Here is a 23,221-nt window from a genome sequence, read left to right on the forward strand (position 1 = left end):
GAGTCTTTCTTTTCATGTTTCTACCTGTGAAAATTCTGTTTCTCATATGTACATATATATTTATTTTTCTCAAAATTTCTTTTTGTTTCTTGGCATCTTCTCATGCTGAGATGGAAGTCTGTATGGAACTGACTTTATCAGTGCTGTGTAGAAGGGGGCTATCAGTATTCTAGCATGCACTTTTTCTACATATCCAGCTCAAAATCAGACTAGCTTCTTTCATTTCCCAGCACAGATTCATATCCAGTTTGCTACTGTATCTCCCTTTGGTCTGTCCCAGCATTATTGCTTGAAAAGTATTTCCAACAGAAAAGTTAGATTATTATTTTCAGAATGTGCTGACCTGCTTTTTTCTCCACTTAAATCCTCCTCTTCCTGGACATATTGTTTCCTTAATTCTTGTCATCCTATTTTCTCTGTTTATAACTTTTCCTAGTTTAGGGTAATGTGCATATTTGGGAAAGTATGTATCTGTGTTTCTACATCACCAATAGAGCTGTTATCTGATTAATAAAGTGTTAATTACTGCACTGAATAAACTGAGTGGTTGCTGCTCTGGGGAGTTTTCTGTGAGTTATTCTAACTCAGTGCCAATGTTTGGATCAACAGAATAAAAGTAAAGTTATGATTTCAACTAAGATATTTCCTTTTTTTTTTTTTTTTTTTTATAAGTCTAGGATTAGGGGCTTGAATAATTGAACTTCTGAGCATGCAAAAAATACTCTGTTTTGTTTTCCTTCTTGAGGCTGTTTAGAAGGGTGAAGCAAGGTCAATTTACTTATTATGGTGTGAGTAATTTATGGAATTGTGTCACACGTATGGATTCATTCTTCTGCTAGTTGGAAAATGTGAATAAAATAATTAGCTAATGTACATGTACATTTATTTTAATAATTAATGTGTTTGTTACATGCTTTCAGCCTGTAGTATGTATTTTAATTCACAATATCAAACATATTTTAAATAGAAGTTTTTCATTTAGACAATGTGTTTGTTAATGCTTTCACCCTGTAGTATATATTTTAATTCACAATATCAAACATATCTTAAATAGAAGTTTTTCATTTAGACAATATATATTAATGATATTGTGATATACAAACAGTCATAAATAATCTTATAGGCAGTTGTAACGTACTATTCAAATATTAATGAAATCATATTCATTTAATTCATAACCCTGCTCAATTAATCTTAAATGGCATAATGCTAACAGTCTCACAAGGATAAAGTCTGCACAGATACGGCCAACGGCATAAATAAAGAGAAGGGGAGCACATTCCATTTGTTTAACTGCATAACTGAAAGCTTCCTCTGGACAGGAGTGAGTAAAGGACTAATTTTCTGCCACTAAAAGACATTTTCTCTTCACAGAGAGCTGAAGTACCTACTAGTCTCTATTCATCACTGCTGCAAGACTTCGTTAATATCTATTTTCTTAAGAAGTCCCAGATAACAGTAAAAGGTTTAGGCTTTGTTAGACCACTGTAGGAAACATTGCTTAAGGAATTAACATGCATTTTTAATGAGCATGGTCTTGTTTCATTTTAGTGCAAGTCCTGTGACAGATTGCTCATTTGTCTTATATGAGCATGCTTTGCCCTTCCAGATACTGGCCTCCAGTTCTGTTGTTATAAATAGCTGTAAGTTCAGCTTTAAAAGCAAAGTTCAGGAAGCCTAAGAAATAGGGTGATTTGTTGATCTGATAAAACAGAAGGAAAAAAGAAAACTATAGGCATATCGTGGTTTTAGATAACAGCGAAGGAGAACAGAGGAATTTAGAACTGTTACAAAGAGAGAAGTAAGAAGATTAGTTTGTGTGCTAGAATACTGATACAAACATAAAAGGAAGGACAGAGAAACTAATCAAAACCAACTTTAGTATTTTATAGCAAAGCAACTGAAATAATATGGTAGTTGAAAAAAAAAAAAAAGGAAAATGAAAGAAGCTTCTGAAGAAGAGGTGCAGCAGTGCTGCTTTTGAAGTATCAGAAAATTCCTAAAAAAAAAAAAAAAAAAGAGAGAGAGGCATAAAATAGCATGAGCTGGGAGTTATACCATGGATGAAGAGATGTGTTTAAGACCCATGATCATGGACAGAATTCAACAGACTATAGGAGCTGTTGGAGATAAGTGATTAAAAAAAAAAAAAAAGTGTGGGAACAAGGAGAAACTGTGAGAAAACCAAGAGGAGGAGCAAGGAGGTAGCAGAATGGGGAACATCTGAGACACTGAAGCTGGCACAACATCTAGAGCACAGGTTTGAGAAACAAGCAGTAACTGAGGGCAGAGCAGGCAATATGGAAAGAAAAGACATTTTAGAGGAAATACACTAGATAGCCTTATGAGAGACACAGAGACTGGTACATGACAAAGAGAAGAAAATTTATCCTATATCTCTGAAAGTCATTGGAAGGGTTCATCACTTTACCAGGCTGTAGAGAATAGTAGGACTGCAGCAGTAAGATATGCAAGGTCTGTTTGACAAGCGCAGGGCTAAAAAGTGGTGTGAAAGAGTAAAACCTGATGTTTAGAGTTCCCAATAAAGAGTGGAAATGCAATATTCATTTTATTGTAGCTATGTATGTATGTAGCCAGTAGCTATGATTTTATTTTATTTTTTGACAGCCTCTATTTTTTGGGGGGGGGAGGGGAGGGGGAGGGTAAAGGGGGCGGAATTGTGGTTGAGAAATAAGCAAGATAGATGCTTCATGATTCTCCAAACTGTGTTGGAAGTGTCACCCCACCTTTTATCTTCTGCTTCTTTGCCATGAGAAATCTAGGTTCAGTAATGTATTTGGATTTATATCCAGTGAAAGGATTTATATGTGCACTTGGGTCTGTAGAATAACATTTTATGTTCTTTTTAGCAATACACAATTGCGGCCACTGTATTTTCGACATTAAGACAGGAACCGTGTCCCAGAGCTCCTTCAAGAGTTAAGTAATCCATGAGTGCAGAAAAAGAAACAAAGAATAGAATTTTTGGCATCACTTGGAGTATGCACAAAACCTCAGGCTTTATTGAAGGCTTTTTGAAATTCAGTCTTTTTTGACATCTCTGTAAAAAATTGAAGGTATGAGATGGTGTTGAGGGGCTGGAGACTCAATCCGGGAACTATTTGCTCATGTAAATAATCCTTAAATCTGTTCAGAGACCTACCAGTTTATATTATCTGGCTCTCTGGCTCTTGTTATCAGCAAAATGCTCACAGAAGGAAAAAAAAAAAATGAGGGTAGCAAACATATAGCTTAAAATTGTATCTGGGCAGCTAAATTTGTTAGCATGTGAAGGAAGATTAGACCAGCCTTTAGTCCTGAAAGAGATACATAATGAGAGTTGTTATTTTTACCCTTTCTAACATGCTTTCATTTATCTTGCGGGTTTTTTAACGTAAAACCCTCAATTAATATGTTCCTTACAGTTATCAAAAGACATACTGAATGCAAAATTACTGAATACAGAGTTATAATATTCTCATTAGAAATGGCCTGTTAAAGTTCAGGTTGTTTTGTTTATCTAGGCTCAAACATAATGGCAATCTATATCCAATGATGGATATTACTAACACCTTCTAAAAGCCCTTGATAATAATTGACAATCTAGACTCCTGCTAAAACCAAGTTATGGATTCTAGAACTAGGCATAGACCAGCTGCAAAATAAGTTAAAATATCATCAATATAGAATGAGGATATGGAAAAAATGGGAGTCATCTTATTTGTCATTTTCAGTAGGTGCTTTTGAATCCCTTTGCTTTCCATCATTACTGATGTAGCAGTTATGAAAAATCTGGCCCATTTTCATTGCATACATATTTAAAGGACATGATTTTGAAAAATCAGTCTGTATTTCTGTCTGTGTGGTTTCATGCCCATGTTTAAATAGGGATTTTTTTTTTCTGCATACAAAATGGCATTTTCAGAATTAAAGACAGTATTGATTTTTTTTTTTCAACACGGGGTTTGCTTATTTAATTCAAATGTGGTTAATCAATATAAATGCATTTTAGCACAACAAAAACAAAGAGCAGAGACATGGAGAACCACAAGCATTAAGTATATGTACTAAGAGTGTTAGGAGCTGACAGGAAACTTCCCTAAACTTAGTATTCTATGGATCATATTTTATCATATCAATTTTACTATATTTTTAATCCACTCTAGCTAAAGTATTTTTTTTTCATGCTAGGTAGTAACACTGGAACAAATACATTCATAGAGGAAACTGGAAGGAAAACACATCTGGAACAGGTGCCTGAGGACTCCAAAGACATTATTATATTGCGGGTCATGACTATGAGAAATGGTGTGACAATCACAGCAGAAGAAATGAAAAGGCAGGAGCTGTTTAAACAAGAATTAAATGACACCAGAAGGGAGTGAAGGATGGTGAAGTCCACTGCTAGCAGATGAAAGAAGTGTTTCAAGCATTAATTGTTTCTGCTCAGCCCTTCTCCCTTCATATATCAAGATAATTACACTCAGTTGTCTGATTGGAAAAAAAAAAAAAAAAAAAAAAGAGAGGATGGCTAAAGTTCAGATTTTGGATGAATACTTGAAAATTCGCAATGGCTGTCTAGCAGCTCACATGCTCTGCTTACCATAATAACAAATGCCACATGCTATGCCTCTTATTGATTTCAGGAAACTTTGTATCGGCTTTCTGTTGTAGAGGGAAACTACGGTCTCACTGTTTCACATGTTAGACATCTGCAAAGTAATCACAGGAAATTACAGGGTGAGGTGACAATGAATCAGTAACGCACACTGAAAATTGTGTGAAAATACAGTTCTTTTAATGCTCCTGTGTGCTCAGTCTGAACGCTGATATTTGGAGGCCTCAGAGAACACAATGAATTGCAGTATGTTCCTGCTTGCACCACTGTTAGTGGTTTCATTTCAAAGCAAGCTGTTATTTAATTATTAATAAGAATTAAAAGTTGGGAATGCCAATTTTGTGTGGCATAGTTCTCTGATAGAAACTGAGTGCACATTGGCAGCACAGGGCAGCAATCATACTCGAACTTCAGGAGCATGATTTAACTAAATCCGAGACAAATGTTTTTCTTGTGAACCGATGACTAAAAATACTGGGCTTGATTTATCAAAAGAATGTGTATTGTACAAGGCTTTCACTTTTTGAAACTAAATGGCAGAGAATAATCTTTTTATATGATATTCAGACAATGGCTAATGGTCACATTTTGATATTTCCAGAAAGCAGATGCACATGAGGATAAAGAAGTGCAAATCAATGCATTTGTATTAAATTATTAAAAATGGCATGCTTAACAACCAAAGCTTTGCATATAGGCTTTGTTCTATTTTTCTCATATACTGCTCTCACTCTCTCCTCTTTTAGCTACAAGAATATGATCTTCTTGTTACAAAATGTCAGCCTTTCATTAAATTATAGTGTCCATCTTTTCTCTCATGAAAAATACATAGTTCTATGACTGCTTATGCACTCGTTTATTTATGCTGTAGGAATCTCATACTCCCCAGACCATGACAGCACACTTGGATTATCCATTGGGCATGTTTCTGGAGTGCCATATCCAGGTTTTCCTGTTGTTGATTTGTTTTGTTTTGTTAAAGAAATGAACCTGATGGAGAGAGGTTAAAGGGAAGCAAAGAGACAAATCTGCTTGTCTTTCTGCTTGCCTTCTATTTTATTTCTTCTTTCCATTTTTCTTTGGCAAGCTTTCACTTCTAAATGTCTATCCGGTGACTGCTCACCTTTTCTTCAAGACCACTGGATACTCCAAAATAGAGTACACTCTACTTTTATACTATGTCTTTTATTGCACTTTGGCTTCTAACATGTTTCTAAATTGCTGCTACTGGTAACTGATCTGCATATCTTATAAACCTAAATGATTATGGGAATGAATGAAGCCTTAGTGAGATGTTCAGTTTATTGTAGCATTTTCACAGCCATAAATATCTTGTCCCACTAACTGCAGTGGAGTCTATCAATCTCAAAACGTGTTCCTGGACAGTTTTCATTTCTGTCTTTATACTTCCAGGATTTTTGCTTGGCTGTATAAGGAAGTGCTAGCATTCAATTAAAAGATACTGAAAGTCTGTCAGAAATGACTGAATATTCCCACAGGTTATCCGGGTATCGAAGAGACAGCTATCTGTATTTTTTATTTATTTTTATTTTGGAATTGTTCCAGGCTGCTGGCTTTCTAAACCACTGCAAGTAACTCTGTAAGTGAGATAGTTAATGAAAATAGCAATTATCCTTTACTGCGTCTTTCAGGAGTACACAGAAAACCAATCCCTACTCTAAAGTGCCATTCTGCATTAATATGAGTTCTTTTATTGTGTGCCAGGTAATACATTTTATGCCCTTGGCAAAGATGCTGTCTTTGGTGATGAGAGAACAGCACATAATACTACATCTTGGAAGAAAAAAGCCATGCCAAAAAGAAAGCCTGAGCTTAATTCTCATTTCACACTTATTTTATATTGCTGTATTTCTACTACAGTTAGCTGAACAGACTTTGATTTACATTAGTTCAAGGAAGATTAAAACCAAGCCTTCTATATCAAATGTTGGGTTTATGTATCTTTTTATTATTTGTACAGAAATGGAAACCTACAGAATTGAATTGCTTAGATAAAAAAACTTGTTGTTTTTTCCAGATTAAGGGTCTATATGATTAGAACCCCAATGTAATTTTTCTTTGTGGACAGGTTTGAATTTCCTTTCCTAAAATCATGTCTGCTTTATTTTCTCCAAATTTGAAATATATATGTATAAAAGCATATATATTTTAGTATGTATACATTAGACTGATGTTATATCAATTGAGCAATGAAAGATGCAAATTACTTATTCCCCGGTCTAGCTGATTAATACAATTATCTGCTATATGTTAGGGAATTTTGATCTTATAGATGTGATTTAATTCTTATCTCTATCCATACAGTGTGTTTTATTACATTTCTCATGAGAGAAAGTGTAACAGATAAACTTTCTAACTTTAACTTTATTCATACATTTGCAACCTAGTGAAGAATAAATCTGATTTCTTATGGAACTAAGGCATTTTTCAGCTTTCTTACATTTGCTATTAACAATAGAAAAACATGTAAATGAGTGGAGGAATAAAGTAGGGTCGATTTGCAAAGATGAGATATAAAGAAGCTGATATAAAAGGTCTTTTATCTACTGTAATGCAGCGCTTGTGAAACAAATTGAGCCTTTTAGTCACCATATGGCACTTTCAGAGCTCTATTATTGTCCTTATAGCCTAGACCTCTGCTCTAACCAACCAAATTTCACCTCGTATCGCTCCTTATTTACTTCGTTATGTGCCATTCACATTTCCATTTGACCACTGATTCTGATTGGAAGGAATAAAATGATTCATCTCTTAAGAACAAATGAGGATGTTAGTGGAGACAAGAGCAGTAAAACTGTGCAGCTGTCTGCTGCTTATTTTTATTGACCAAAAAAAAAAAAATCCAAATCACTTTTATCTTGTATATAAAGCTAGAAGCAAAGTCTGCTGCCTTGCTCAGAGGTACAATACTCATCCTAAGCATACACAAACAGAGTTAGTAAAGCTAAAGTATAAACATAAATCTACTGGATTAAAACTAGTCATAATAGGTAGCATGACTTAAGTATATTATAAAACATGTAATTAAAGAGTTGAAGAAGATGGAGGAAAATAATGACTGATCCAGGGATCTTGGAAATAAATGTGACTGGTTTCTTCTACTTGCAAATAGACTCTAAATCAAATCTGTAAAGATATGACTTATGAAAGCACTTTCATTATGTTCGTTAGAAACACGGTCATTTATTTCAAGAGAAAATTTCACCCTTAGTCAACATCATGAAGAAAGCATCAGAGAAAAATGCAATTCTGATCCATATATTAAGAAATAAAGAGAGAGAGAGAAAACAGTGTTTTTTGTTGTTTTTGTCTTTGTTTGTTTGTTTTTTGTTTGTTTTTTGTTTGTTTTAAGGAAAGCTCTATTAAAGAGTGTTAAAGATGTACTCTTTACAGAAGGACTTCTGGGTGTTCTGTGTCCCTTCTTCAAGTTATCAATTCAAATTAAAGGTACTTTGGTTTATATATCCTGTAGGCCACCTTGTCAACACAGTAAAAATAAATATAAAAAGAAAAGATAGGAAAATGGTTCTGTACTTTTGGTAAATATATTATGGATTTGACAAAAAAAAAAAAAAAAGGGGAGAGAGAGAGACAAAAAGAACTAAGCAGCAAAAGCTGTCCAAAGTCTGAACTCTTCAAACCCACCCATGAGTTCAGTGAACATTTACCTTACAAAGAGCATGATGGGTCATGAATAAGGCAAACACACAAGAGCAAACTCAAAATAAATGTTTTGCAGGGCTTGCCACTGCTTGCATGGTGCACAGTAGGAACCTTGCTGGTGGGATGGAAAATTATTTTTAGAAGTCACTGTTGCTAGCAAACCAAGAAGCAGGAGTCTGAGAAAAGTTAAGACTGTGGATACAATTCTGGTCCTGTTGTGATGAATAACAAAATTCCTGCTGGTGTAAATAAGAATTAATTATTTTTCCTTTGTGTACAGATTTTACCACTTACAAAAATTACATTCCCAAGTGTCATTTAAAAATGAAAAAATGCTGAAAATTTAAGTGATAACTGACTGGATATTACATTAACTAATAACAGCAGCTAATGAAGAAGAAATAGCGCATCAACCAGTCTCCTGTAAATTTTCAGGTATCGTTTCCTTACATCAGCAATAATCATAGAATCACAGAATCATTAAGGTTGGAAAAGACTTCCAAGATTATCTGGTCCAACCATCACCCTACCTCCAATGTCACCCGCTAAACCATGTCCCTAAGCACCACATCCAACCTTTCCTTAAACACCCCCAGCGATGGTGACACAACCACCACCCTGGGCAACCCATTCCAAAGTCTGACTGCTCTTTCTGAGAAGAAATTTCTCCTAATTTCCAACCTAAACCTCCCCTGGCACAACATGAGGCCAGTCCCTCCAGTCCTATCATTAGTTATCTGTGAGAAGAGGCTGACCCCCAGCTCCCCACAACTTCCTTTCAGGTAGTTGTAGAGAGCAATAAGGTCTCCCCTGAGCCTCCCCTCTAATAATAAACATAATAATAATGAAAGGCAAAGCAGCTCTTCACTCAGTACATCCTTCTGCTGCTGGGAGCATGGCAGTCATTGCAGAATACCATATTCTACTAACTTTTGTGCTAATTCTTCTGTCTCACAGACTTTCTTGGTTTATTCCTGTACTACAAAAGTGCTCTCTTTCCCTTTTATACATGTTTCTTGGCTGATGGTCCTCCCATTATGGCCAACTTCACTGAGGCCACACATAGTCTGAAAACAAGCTTTGGCACCACATCAACTGTAGAATTTTCTCAGCAGAGCATGCAATGTTTATAACATGGATTTTAGACTCTATAAAATACACATAAATCCTCTAAAACATAAAAATAATTATTTGCTCAGTCTGCCCTTCACGTCTGAGAATTTGAAGGCATCTGCCAAATACTCTGGAGAAAGATGAATTTCCAGTCTAAATTGGTTTTGAAATACAACAGTACGAAATAATTTGGAAAAGTGCCCGGAGCCCCCCTCAAACTGTTTGACCTGCTGTATCCCCAAACATGGATCTTGAACGCTTTGTTCTGGATTTCCATGGCTAAGTTTCCATGTGAAATACCATATTGTTTAGTTTTGCTGCTGTGAAACTCTGAGGACTAAAATTCTGAAAACAGGCTTTATTACGGGAAAGTAGCTCCAGTCTTCAAAGATGGAGAGTAATCCCTCCACACAAACACATTATTTAGTGGTATTCTGAAAACACAATCACTAATTCTGTAAACACTGTATGAGATAATCCTTAGGGGGAAAAAAAAAAAAATATTGAGCAGGAAGAGGAGTGTTAAAAATCACAGTGACTGGACTGAAAAACAAGGGTTCATCGGAAGCCTGGGAATTTCAAAGGAAAGCCTAGATTTGCCTCATATTGAGTTTTGAAGCTTCAGCAACATTCTATCACTTGCAAGTGCCATGTAAAAGCAGTTATTTTTTTCATTCTTCTCTACACTGTTACGAATCCCTCCGAGCTTATCTTCTATTGCATAAGGAGAGTGGAAACCAGGGAAATAATAGAAGGACATAGAGCAGGAGAGGAAGGAGAATTCCTGCCACATGGCTGGCTAGGAAGTTACTGAAGAAAGAGCTCACAGAGTCTTTTTCTGTTACTCTGAATTTTGATTTAGATTTTCTAATTGCACAGGCAGTCAACAGCGCATCTGCACATTAGCATTTGTGCAGTAATTTGCTCTACAAGTGAGGTATTAATTTCTTAATATTTATAAGAATATTATATTAAGAAAACAGCATACCCCTTCAAAAATTGTTACTACACGAAGAGATCTTTGGCTTTTTGCTTTTCTGTTCTTTGCAAAAGGTTCCACAACTTGAAATGGCCTCCCTGGCTACTGGATTTATTACAGTAGAGTTCTGCACTTCTCTTACCCTTTAATTTGACCTTTCTAGATGTATTCTAATAATTTTATGTCCTATAAAGTTAATTAAGAATTGAACATTTCCACCTGTTAGTGCAGTAAAGTGCAATTGTTCTTTTGCTAGAGCATATTAATAATGTCACTAATTGAGATAATAATTGTCATGATATGGGATCCCTCATTTTGCTCTGAAGGAGTTTTACCTATGGGAGAAATAGGCAATGACCTGACATGGGAGATGTAAAGCCTATTAATGAGAGAACTTATTATTAATCACCCCACACATCTGGGGAGATCTGTAGCAGAAACAATTAGCTGAAGACAGGAGATGTTCTGACAAGCAGTAGCACCCATACCCTATTATTGGGGACTTTGATACAACCATCCAGTCAATCTGGCCAATATTACCTGTGTGACACATCCTTATTTCCTCACCTTTCTTCTGGAGGAGTACAGCATTGCAATGGCTCAGACCCCCCCCCCAAGGGATGGTGTGGAGGAGCCTCAGGCTGGTCTCCAGAAATCCAGAGAAATGCTGTTAAGAGGTTTTGGGTGTAATAGATTTTTTTAGACTAGCTCTTCAGGAAAACATGATCTGCATCCAGATAGCTTGCATGTCATACCAGCTTCTTATTCACTATATCTCAGTACTGGAGGCTGTAGCGAGGTGGGGGTTGGTCTATTCTCCCACGTGCCTGGTGACAGGACAAGGGGGAATGGGATAAAGTTGCACAAGGGGAGGTTTAGGTTGGATATCAGGAAGAACTTCTTTACTGAAAGGGTTGTTAGACATTGGAATAGGCTGCCCAGGGAAGTGGTTGAGTCACCATCCCTGGAGGTCTTTAAAAGACGTTTAGGTTTAAAGCTTAGTGATACGGCTTAGTGGAGGACTTGTTAGTGTTAGGTCAGAGGTTGGACCAGATGATCTTGGAGGTCTCTTCCAACCTAGATAATTCTGTGATTCTGTGAAATACCACTTGAAGTGTGCTTATTGGCCATGAGATTTGGTTGTCTTCTGCCTTGCCCTGGAAAAATTCTGTGTGAAGCACTATCAGCAGCATTCTGTTGAAAGAAGCAGAGATGGGTTACAGACTCAATTTGTACCTGGGGTTTTTGTCTGTCCTGTTTATATCATCAAGGTATTTGAGGTATTGGCTGTATGTGACATGGGATCAGGATTTTCTTCTCTTCCTCTGGAAGGCTGGAGTTAAATTCCAGTCTCTAACATTTTTTTGCTGTTTTTGTTGTTGTTTGTTTGTTTGTTTTGTGTGTTTCTGCTTGTTTTGTTTTGGTTTGTTTTAATCTTAAGTTTGTACTTTGGCTTTCTGGGCTGCAAGTGTGTACTGCTGGCTCATGTATAATTTTTCATCCACTAATATCCCCAAGTCCTTCTCTGCAGGGCTGCTCTCGATGCATTCATCCCACAGTCTGTACTGATGTTTGAGATTGCCCTGACCCAGGTGCAGCACCTTGCACTTCACCTTGTTGAACTTCACGAGATTTGTGTGGAACCTCTTCATGGCACCCCTTCCTTCTGTTGAAACAGCTTCACTGCTCAGCAGGGTGTCATCCACAAACTTGATGAGGGTGCACTCAATCCCGCTGTCTATATCATTAATAAAGATGTTAAACTGTGCTGGTCCCCGTATGGACCCCTGAGGGATTGATGTGGTTTGTAACTGTATAATAAGTTAGAGATGATATTTGGTGAGATCTTTGTCTATAAGTAATCTTACACAAGGTGTTAAAATAAATATTTGCTATCCATTCATAGGTGTAACTTTCTGTGCAAGATTTGAATCTAAGACACGTTTCTTCAGTAAGTGAGGGAAAATCAAAAGCATAGCTTCCTATGTTGGAAGTGCATTATTTTTGGCCACAGTTACCTTGCCTTAACATGCTGTGCTTGATGTTCATAACTGTTTCTGCCTACTATTCAGGTACCTTCATCAATCTCTTCATGATTGTTCCTAAGGACATTTTTTTATTATTATTTTCAGAGGATCCAGGCTGTTCAAAACCCATTGGTGTATTAAGAGCCTGATTAAAACTCCAGAATACCTGACAGGCCTAGCTGTGGGGATTCCAGATTAACCATCTGGAATCATTTGATCTTAAATAGTATTAAAATAATGTTTCAATAAACCTATGTTTGAATGCTACCATGTTTATAATCCAATAAATGTTATCTCAATATTAGCTTTTATTCACTGGAGAAATGAATTCTCTCTCAGCTGCCTCAGCCACAGTACCTAGTCAGGTGTTGTTTTTTTTTATAAGGTTTTGAAAATTTCTCTAAACATGCTTAGATACCTACGCTGTCAAATAATATGCCATATTTTTATTAGTCTGCTTAAAATATGCTATAAAAGTAATGGTTCAAAGAAGTTGTTGTAGGGCCTAAAATGACATTCACACACATTAAGACTTCCTTTGAATTATCTTCCACAATTAGGAATTCTACTACAATAGAGGGTATTTTTTATATACCATGGTTATTCTATTTTATTTTTTTCAGGGTAACTAGTCTGAGGAAGTTTCATATGAAGTAAAAATTAATAGAAAATGTTTGGGGTATATATAATACTACTAATGCCAGTGAAAGAAACTAAAAATGGCAGTCAAAATATCTTATTTGCCAGGGTTCTGTACAGACAACTAAACACAGACAATTCTTCCAGCCCAGTTATTCACTTTCTGCAATGTAGATAAGACATAGGTACAAATCAGATAGCATAGGCATATATTGGAAAGAGAAAATAGCAAAATGTAGTAAGGAAATTGTATTTACTACTATTTACTGCCATAATTACAGCTTCAGTTCTGATATAAAAAGATAAAACAGGATAGGTTTCTGTTAGTGTAACCTCTTGATCTGTCTTAGCAATCTGAGATGGATACAGCTTTCAGAAATCTGTCTTGAAAAGTTGCAGCTATATGATGTTTTCACTACGTATACTGCTACCACTTATTTCAGTATAATAATCAGTCATGGTTGTACCATAACTTTTAGTAAACTAAATCTTAATAAAGCTATACAAATAATATTTTTAAAAGTTTTCATGGTAGTGAAATACTATTCAGTGGTATTTAGCAGAACTGTACAGCTGAAAATAGATGTTCTAACAAGAAACCAGCCAGCCTACATTTTAACAGTTACTTCCCTACCTAATGTAGCTCTCATTGCTATTGGTATTCATTTATTCCATGATTCTATATTTAGATTAGATGTTAGGAGGAAATTCTCCACTCAGAGGCTGGTGAGGCACTGGAACAGGTTGCCCAGAGAAGCTGTGGATGTCCCAGCTCTGGAATTGTTCAAGGACAAGTTGGTTAGGTTTTGGACAACCTGCTCTAGTGGGTGGCATCTCTGTCCATGGCGGGGGGGGGTGGAACTAGATGGTCTTTAAGGTCCCTTCCAACCCAAGCCATAAAAAGGCAGTTGGACTATATCTTAACATATTCTAAGGTAAAATTTTACAATTGCAGTTACCCAACTCAGAGAATAAGTTCTGATTTTCTAAGCAACAGTAACTCCTGCAGCACTATGGTTATACTCTTTAACCAAGTCTGGAAAGCACAGCTTTTTGATCTTTTATATGCTTACAAAAGGGCAACCAGGTATGCATTGTTGCGGGGGTGGAAGTAGTCAAATCTTCATCATTAACTGGTCTTTTGTTGTATAGCTCCACTTCTCGTATTTCATAAACAGTAAGCACTGAGAATCAATCTGTTTTGAAAACAAACCTATTGGCTACACATACAGCCACGTGTTTCTGCTTTCCTTTCAGATTTTTTCACCTCCCTCTTTGGAAATGACATCCCTCATTCTGGTCTCCTGCTATTTTTGAAGTTGATCTTGAGAAAGATGAAAAGAAAAGGATGGAAAAATGGTTTCTTACTGCTCCTCTGAGGGTCCAGACCAAAGAGGAACATATTGTCTGAGCTCTGTTGTCATTTTTTTAAAACTTAAGGAAAAAAAAAAAAAAAAAAGAAACTATCCTATTCCTCATCAGTATCTTCTTGTAATCAACTCAAACTTGATGCTTAACATAGATTAAGGTTGTCCACAATCTGGATAGGTGTGTCCACGTTCTGGATAGGTGTGGCTAGACATCTGGCTTGCAATGTATCAAAGGTGCATCCTGGAAAGAATTACAATTTTATTCTCATGTACAGCCCAGGGTCCAACAGTAACTTATGTTTTGTTTGATGTTGAAGATATTTACTATTTCATGGTGATCATCAGTTTAACCTATCAAGAAGGTAATATCTGGTATAAAATAATTTCTCTTCACCATCAGAGAATAATAATCTCCCTGTCTTGTTCCTCCTTTCAGCTTTAGATAGGTTTCCTATGTGTCATATTTCTTTAATAATAATTGAATTTTGCCCACATAGTAGCCAGCAGAAAATATGAGGGGATCAGATTCTGCTTTGCATTTCATCTGCTCTTGTTATAGATGTCACACAAAGTTATGTCCTGTCTAGGTTCATAACACCTTTCATAATGTTTTCCGTATATTGGTCTGAAAAAAGACAGTTTGACTGTCTTACAATTTTCCCTTTACAATGGGGACTCAACAAGGAGTATGAATCATTATTGACACACTTAAAATAATCTGTCACACTGCCTTAAAATGCTAATGAGAATACCCTTGAGTCTTTTGATATTAGTAGCTGTTTCATGTTGTAATTGAATTTGAAAAGCTCTGTTAGGATTTTTAATCCTTTGACAGTAACTTCTTATTTCTAGAATAAAATAGTTTGAAAAGTATTTTAGATGGCAGCAGTATGAAGAAGCCGTTTGCACTTGATCTGTATGTGAACAATGTGAGCCAAACATACACTGTAAATACTCCCAGATACAGAAGTTTTAAAGGAGTGCGTAATTTAGTACCACAAGCTTTCCTCAGAGGTTACATTTTCTAGATGTTTGATCATCTTTATAATTCTCATTTGGACTTATCATTAATTGGTTCACATCTTTGCTGAAGAGAAGTCTCCAAAATTCAGACAATCTGTGATCTGATGCATTATTGGTGCTGTGTACTAGAGCACTGCTGATTCATGAGGAAATTTGGTTTTGCATTCCACTATGCCATCTGATATTTTTACAACAGTATAAGATTATCAAGTCATAGTTAGGTTGTGATTCGTTACTGCTATATAGCCTGTTGCTTAGTTGATTCTGTCTCTGAGCACTTCATTAGTCCTAGTTAAGTATAGTAATTTGCACTTGGTCTCACTGAATTGCATCATATTTTTTCCAAACCCTTTGTCAGTTTGTCAAGATTGTTTTAATAATAATCTTGTCTTTGGCTTGCAACTCCATGACAGCTTGCTTCTGTCTGGAAGTGTAAAAGGCATAATATCTATTCAGATAGCCAGGTGACTAATGAAAATGCTGGATAGTACTGGACCCAAATGAATTCAACAGACCCCTGTTGATTACTGACTCTTAATTTGATAAAGAATCATGGGTAGATATTTATGAGTTCAATTTTCAAGACAGTTGTTCAATCTATATAGCAATACTCTGGTCTAAATATTTTCATAGTTTGGTTATAAGAATGCCAACCAATGTCAAAATGCTTACTAAAAACAAGATTTATCACACTTGTTGCTTCTTCCCTAACCACAAAGCCCATTAGCTCTCCTGAAAAAGAACAGACTTGATTTAACATGATTCAGTTTCTGATAAATTCATGCTGGCTATTATCTCTCACCTTATCTTCTTAGTAGTATGTTTATTTACCCATTAATAATTTGATTTCTTGTTTCAATAAGGTTATGGTGAATGAAGTTAGGAACATAATTCTGTGGGTCATCTTTCCCTTCCCTGTTCCTGTCTTAGTGAAAAGATAGATAGGGACAATCTTTGGCTTTCTGATGTTCTTCAGCATCTCCTGTTTTAATCAAATTCTAACAAGTTGTGTACATACTTGAGATTGCTTTAGCAAGACCCTTATATGCTATCAGGTGAATTCACCAAGATTAGTATATATGCATTTCTTCTGATTTCTAATTTATATGAATTATCTATAACATATTATTTCCTTATTCTCACCCAACTCCTTCATCAGTTGTGTCAGTGGCATTATTTTGCTGACTATATTTAATCTTTCTACTGAAGATGAAAATAAAGATAAAAAATACTAGGATTTTCAGCCAGTGCAAGGCTGTAGTTCTGTATTAATTATCTTAATATCAATGCCATTTAACACAGCCAAACCTCTTCTCTACCTGCTTAAATCCATGCCCCTGTTCAGCTGGAAGGGATGTTTGTGCATATGCAATGGGCTGGAGAGCTGGTGGGTGACCTACCCATGCTGGAAAACAATTATTGCCACTGCATATTCCTACAGCCTTAGGGTCACATCACTAAGGACTGCAACAGCTCATTGCTTGAGCTTGCCTTTTTTTTAGTAATACATATGAATATTTTTTATTATGCTTTTTTTTTTTTTTTTTTTATTGGCAAAGATCCATACCAGCTCTGGATGCCAGGAGAAGTAGGCTTACATTTCTTTGCCTGACTTCCTCTCCTTCAGGCTGTGTAATTCAGAGTCTGGCTTCCTGTCAGGACAAAACCAGAATAAGCACCTGTGTCCTGGAAAGAAGTCTGGGTTTGTTTTCCATAAAGAAGTTCTACTTGCTGTAGCCAAAAGGTCAGTCTAGGTGATCCAAGGTCAAGGACTGCAAAGACATGCTCCAGTAATACCTGTCTCTGGTCAAGATGCATTCTCAGAGCTACAGTTTCTGCTTTGGTTATTCTTGCAGCTGCAGTTGCAAAGTGTATACTCTATGTCCACATTTGCATTTCTGAATAACAGTATCCTGATGTTTGGTTCTCGGGCAATTCACTTGCTGCCACCCATAGACACGGAACATGAGGGTGTGATCATCAGCCATAAAGGGATGCTTATGCTGGTTTTGTATGGATCGTCAGAGACAATATCATTGCTAGAATGGCTCCAGTGTTTCTTGTATGTTTGTAAACTTCCTAATTACAGCCTGAACTTAGGCTCCTTTGAAAAGAAGTACTGATTTTTGGCTTCGAGCCCCACAGTCGGACCCAGATGAAGGTAAAGAAGGCACTCGGATACACTGTCAAATAAAAGCTGTTGGTAAGAAACAGGAGGCAACCGGACACAAAACTACAAGTCACATACGGGGACCATATACTGCAAACAAATAAACTGTGCCACGGACAGGTGGTAAAAGAGATCATGCTGGGTCAGATATGACTGGAGAAGCTGCTTCTGAAATTCATTAAGCACTGGTAGAAAGCAAAGCTTCATTGCAATTCTTGATAGCTTTTCTGCCCAGTGGGAATCCAGCAAAAAAAAACCTTTTAGCACACAGTTTTACTGGGAATACCTGAGCAAACTGATAACATTGCTGCTTTTATGGTAGTCTTGTTTCTTACATATCACAGCAGGCTACTTCACAAAGCATTATAGGGTTGTGTGTATGTGTGTGTATGTGAACCTCCATCTGCACATTCAGGTAGCAGCTTGAAGGAATTAACCAATATTATCTATAGTAAAAAGTACTACAGTGGGAAAGATAGCCATAAAAGAAAACAAACTATCATAAAAGGGTTTTTCAAAATGACCTGCACTGCAATCATTGCACAAGTTTACAGCTGGGTGAAGACGCTACTGTTACCTGCCAAACATAAATCCAAACACGTTTCTGATAATAGTACTGTTTCTTCCAAAGAGCAAAAATAGGTCAGCTATGGCTCAAAATAGTCATTTCTTCTTTGGTTTGAGTATGTCAGATTGAACACAAGTGAAAGCATACATGTGGTAGATCGTTTGCTAAATATCATATTAGATGGAAATTGATTAGGAAAAACAGAATGATGATCAGAATGGTGTTCCTCAGCTTCCCCTGTCTGCCTGTGGTATACTTCTATGCATCACTAGCATTTCAATGAATGCACAAAAAATGACAAAACAATATCAAAGTCTCTGATGGACATAGAAGTGATGCTTTCCATTTTTCATTTACAAGAGTCAAAATCCAACATATGTTTTGTCTTTTTTCCTTCCTAAAGATGCAGCTACACCTTCTTCACAACAAATAGGCAGACTTATCATCTGTGGATTTCTCAGGAAGATAAGATTTTCAAGTATATATTTATACTTCCAAAAAATAATAACAAAACTAGCATTTGCTTGTAATTTTCCTTGTCTATATTTAACAAATTGTTAATAGAAAAAGAAAACAGTAATGATGTGTGCAAAAATAATTTGTAATTGACATCCACAAAGAGAAATACTATATGATGCTTTTTCAGCTCCCTCTGCAGACTAGATTATAAGAAAAGTTTTCAGACAATCTGTACTCATCCATGCTGACTAACATGAACTTCTGCACTCGTGTGAATTTTATCCACCTCCTGGTTATTATTCAAGCCTATTTTTTTCTGTGATTTAATTAGTGCTGGGTCTAAGCTGGTGCACATCTTTCACATTGTGTAGCTTGCTTCTAAGGTACATCTCTGTGTCTACTACTCCTGAATATCCTCCCTGAGTGTTCCACTAGGGGGCTAATAGGGGCAGCCTGGGAAGGTTAGAGATTAAATCTTACTTTGGAGTTCATTAGGTCATAGAACATTTCCTAAAGTGAATTAATACAATGGCTTTTTTTTTTTTTCTGTGGGTTGCTTTTTGTTGTTCTGTTTTTCCCTGAGGCATGCTCTGGCGTAACTGTTGTTAGTGAAAGCTTTGCATTTTTTCATACAATTTTCAGTCTATGTTTACAGATTAATATGAGCTAAAATAATAATGTGTTCAGTCTTAACTATTATGACCTAGGTACTTAAGAAGTATTTTTAAAGGAGGTTAAAGAGTAGTAAGGATCAGGATGTAGTAATTCTACTCTTACACTCACTGTCACCTCACTGAAATCTTAAACATTTGGCGTTTTTATTTCTGTGCCACAGCCCATCTGTCTTTAAGCGGGTACTACCTCACTGTGATGTAACAGTTTCATCCACATGTTGTTTACATAGTGCTTGAAGAGAAAGAAATAATTCAGCAGAAAATAAATAATTCTTACAGATTGCACTGCATTAGAATTAAAATGTATTCTTTGTGCCTGTTGCCAGAAACAAGTGGAAATAATATTCCCATTAGGAGACCTTTGATCTAATAAGAATACTTATATGTATATTGGTATTCTATCAACAAAGGACATAGAATCATAGAATGGTTTGGGTTGGAAGGGACTGTAAAGATCACCTAGTTCCACCCCTCTGCCACAGGCAGGGACACCTCCCACTCGACCAGGTTGCCCAAGGCCCCATCCAGCCTGGCAATGAACACCTCCAGGGATGGGGCATCCACAGCTTCTCTGAGCAGCCTGTTCCAGTGCCTCACCACCCTCAGAGTAAAGAACTTCCTCCTTATGTCTAATTTAAAGCTACCTCTTTTAATTTAAAGCCACTGCTCCTTGTCCTATCACTACATTCGCTGACAAAAGGGACACATTCTCTCACCAGCTTTCCTGTAGGCTCCCTGTAGGTACTGGATGGCTGCTGTAAAGTCTCCCCAGAGCCTTCTCTTCTTCAAGCTGAACAACCCCAACTCCCTCGGCCTTTCTTCATAGAAGAGGTGCTCCAGCCCTTTGATCATCCTAGTGGCCCTCCTCTGGATTTGCTCTAATGTGTCCATGTCCTTCTTGTGCTGGGGGCCCCAGAGATGAACACAGCACTCCAGGTAGTGTCTCATGAGAGCAGAGCAGAGGGAGAGAATCACCTCCCTTGACCTGGTGGCCATGCTTCTTTTGATGCAGCCCAGGATATGGTTGGCTTTCTGGGCTGCAAGTGCACATTGCAGGCTCATGTTGAGGTTCTCATCAACCAATGCCCCCAGGTCCTTCTCCTCAGGTATGCTCTTAATCCATTCTCCACCCAGCCTGTATTCATGCTTGGGATTGTCCCAGCCCAGATGCAGAACCTTGCACTTGGCCTTGTTGAGCTTCATGAGGTTATGACATCTTTCATAATTGCACTGTAAGCAGCAGAAAGAGTATTGTCAGAAAAGATGGCCAAGATTCGTAACACCCTGTTCTTCTGAAGGGCGTTTGTTTTGGCATCTCCTACATGCATAATTTCATTATCAGCTTCCAAAGTGGTACGTACAGCTTAGTGGAGATGAAACCTCATGGATACCTTGAAGAAACCGTTTGGGTTTCAAAACACCATCAAACCTGAATTCAAGTTTGCTTTGTCAAAATATATGAAATATTGTGTCATCTGTAAGTAACTCTAAAATTATTCTTATCATTGACAAGCTGATAAAAGTAAAAACCAAAACAAACAAACAAACAAAAGCAACAACAACAAAACCCCACCTATATATTAAGGAAAATATACAAATAAATAACACAAAGCCAGGTTTACAGAAATAAATGAAAACCATCTTTCTGTCTGCTTGCAAAATTAGATGTAGTGTTTTATCACTCTGTTATTCAGCTGACAAGCTGATTAGGTATTAACGGAAGTATGAGAACTCTGACCTTATTCCTATCAGAACTTTTATTTTCTTTAAATACTGAATAAAAAACAGATCTAGAGAAAAAGTTTTGCTGTTTAACCAATGATTTTCTGGTCATTTTGTAAGAGTCTGTTCAGATGTAGATCTCTGTTATCTCCCTCTTCCTTCTTACCAACCACATCCCCTCCCCTTTGCATCATATTTTACCTTAACAATCAAGGTTTGAGGTTGATTCTGTATTATACTATTGAATTTCACTGTATTCAATTAAATCATTAACAATTGATTAATATATTATAAGATAAAACACTATATTCCAGCCAGTAGTGTTTAAATACTCTGTTCAATGTTTTTACATATAGAGACTTCCATTTCATTCAAAATCTTAAGCATATCTATCATATGATGGACAACCAAGTCAATAGGATTATTGCTTGGGGTTTGTTTCTTTCTCCTGTGTTTCTCATGGACAAAGGTTCCCAGATGCCTTCTGTGGGTGTAACTCATCTAGAGCAGCTGTTCCCTAACCTCATCTGTGAGGGATGCTCTTACCATGTTATCTCTGGGCTACCAGAGTATCTAGATGAAATTCTTTAAACTAAGTTATACAGTGGTCTGGCTTAAGGGGTCTGATCCAAATCCTCCAGCTGTCTGTTCTAGGAACATATGATATTTTTTCTAAAGGTCCTGTAATGAAAACAAAGTAAGGAGAATAAGCTGCAAGTAAGATAAACACTTGAGAGGGAGAGAGGGAAGCAATACACAAAGCTCTCACTTGTTTTTCTCAACCCTAACCAAGCTGGGACACACATTGGCAACATAGCACTGTTCCCTCTTAACTGGTCTTTTTGGCAAATGAGCAATAGGGTTAGTTTTATATATAAGATGCTGGAGAAATAAATTTCCAGATCAAGTGTAGATCATAATGCTTCTGATCGTGGCTTGGGAGAATTAGATTGTCAAATACAATTTTTATTTTAAAGATGAAGGGCCACCACGGAGACCAGGACGTGAGAAGAGCAGATACTGTGCAGGACTTCAAAAAGCAGAGCAGCTAACAGGCATAGTCTTTTCCAGTATGCTGCTTTCCCCTCGTAGTGCTAGGTAGATGGCATTTGAGAGGAGTTATCTTCTGCAGTATTAGCCAACAACAACCCTTATGTACATTTGAAGAACACGCATTTATTTTAGGATCTCTGCTCACTTGATTCTCCCCTATCAATATAAAGTGAAAGGACCGGTCAACTCCTCTCACCAACTTTTAGAGTGATTAATCCATTTTAAGGCCTATCTGAGTTGTAGCCTCTGGGAGAGCTCTTCACTACAACTCTAAATAGCACAGTTGGACCAGACTGGCTCTGGGTCATGCAGTTGAAATTGATAGACAATGCCCTGATACCTGGATTTTATTCAAATCAAATCCAATAGATTTTAGGAATATTAAGTAAATAATGTACTTCAGAACTGCTACCATATACAATGTTTTCTGGAGATTTTTTTAGCTGTTGGCCTGCTTTTATGTTTTTAGATTGCTTAGTACTCTAAGGTTGGGACTTATACAGTAAATTGTTGTGCATTTCAACATTTAATTCTAGACAAAGAAAATAGAACTTGGAAACTGTTTCTGTAATTCAAAAAATTGCATTATTTTGAAATTGTGTATAATTATATAGTTTTACACTATATTTCTAATATAGTGTAAAACTATTGTTATAGTGTATAATCAAGCATTTAACTAATTATAGTATATAATCAAGCATTTATATTGAATAATTATATATATAATTATAAAACTGGGTAACTATATACAATAGTATATATTATATAGTCATGCAGTTATAGCGCATGCTTATTATTAAACTACAGCTATATACTGTTGTTACCCTTGATCCTAATTCCTCTTCTGCAGATTGCATTTTTGGATATCTGTTGTCATTGTTGTGGAATATGTGGAGCTATAAATTCTTCGTGTTCTATAATCTCAGTCATATTGCTATCTTAACAACTCACATATACACACACATCCTAGGATAATATCCTGCTTCTCTTATGCATAGAATCATAGAATCACAGAATGGTTTGTGTTGGAAGGGATCGTAAAGATCACTTAATTCCAACCCCCCTGCCATGGACAGAGACACCTCCCACCAGACCAAGTTGCCCAAAGCCCCATCCAGCCTG

At 36.6% G+C, this 23,221-nt stretch overlaps 1 protein-coding gene across 9 annotated transcripts in view; it reads left to right on the forward strand.

Annotated features, from left to right (window-relative positions):
• Positions 1–23,221, forward strand: part of NKAIN3 (sodium/potassium transporting ATPase interacting 3) — a 372,372-nt gene that overhangs the window by 316,806 nt on the left and 32,345 nt on the right. For 7 of the 9 annotated variants that reach the window (XM_080582402.1, XM_080582408.1, XM_080582400.1 and 4 more), the window contains 2 exons: positions 2,871–2,944; positions 4,196–6,443. The exons of the other annotated variants lie outside the window; for them this stretch is intronic. In XM_080582402.1, coding sequence (XP_080438528.1) covers positions 2,871–2,944; positions 4,196–4,385 — 264 coding nt within the window. In that variant the 3' untranslated portion in view covers positions 4,386–6,443. Of the gene's footprint in view, positions 1–2,870; positions 2,945–4,195; positions 6,444–23,221 lie in introns of those variants that run through there. 9 annotated transcript variants of the gene reach the window in all.

Source organism: Anser brachyrhynchus, assembly GCF_964034855.1.
Source record: "Anser brachyrhynchus genome assembly, chromosome: 2".
Taxonomy (NCBI): Eukaryota; Metazoa; Chordata; class Aves; order Anseriformes; family Anatidae; genus Anser; species Anser brachyrhynchus.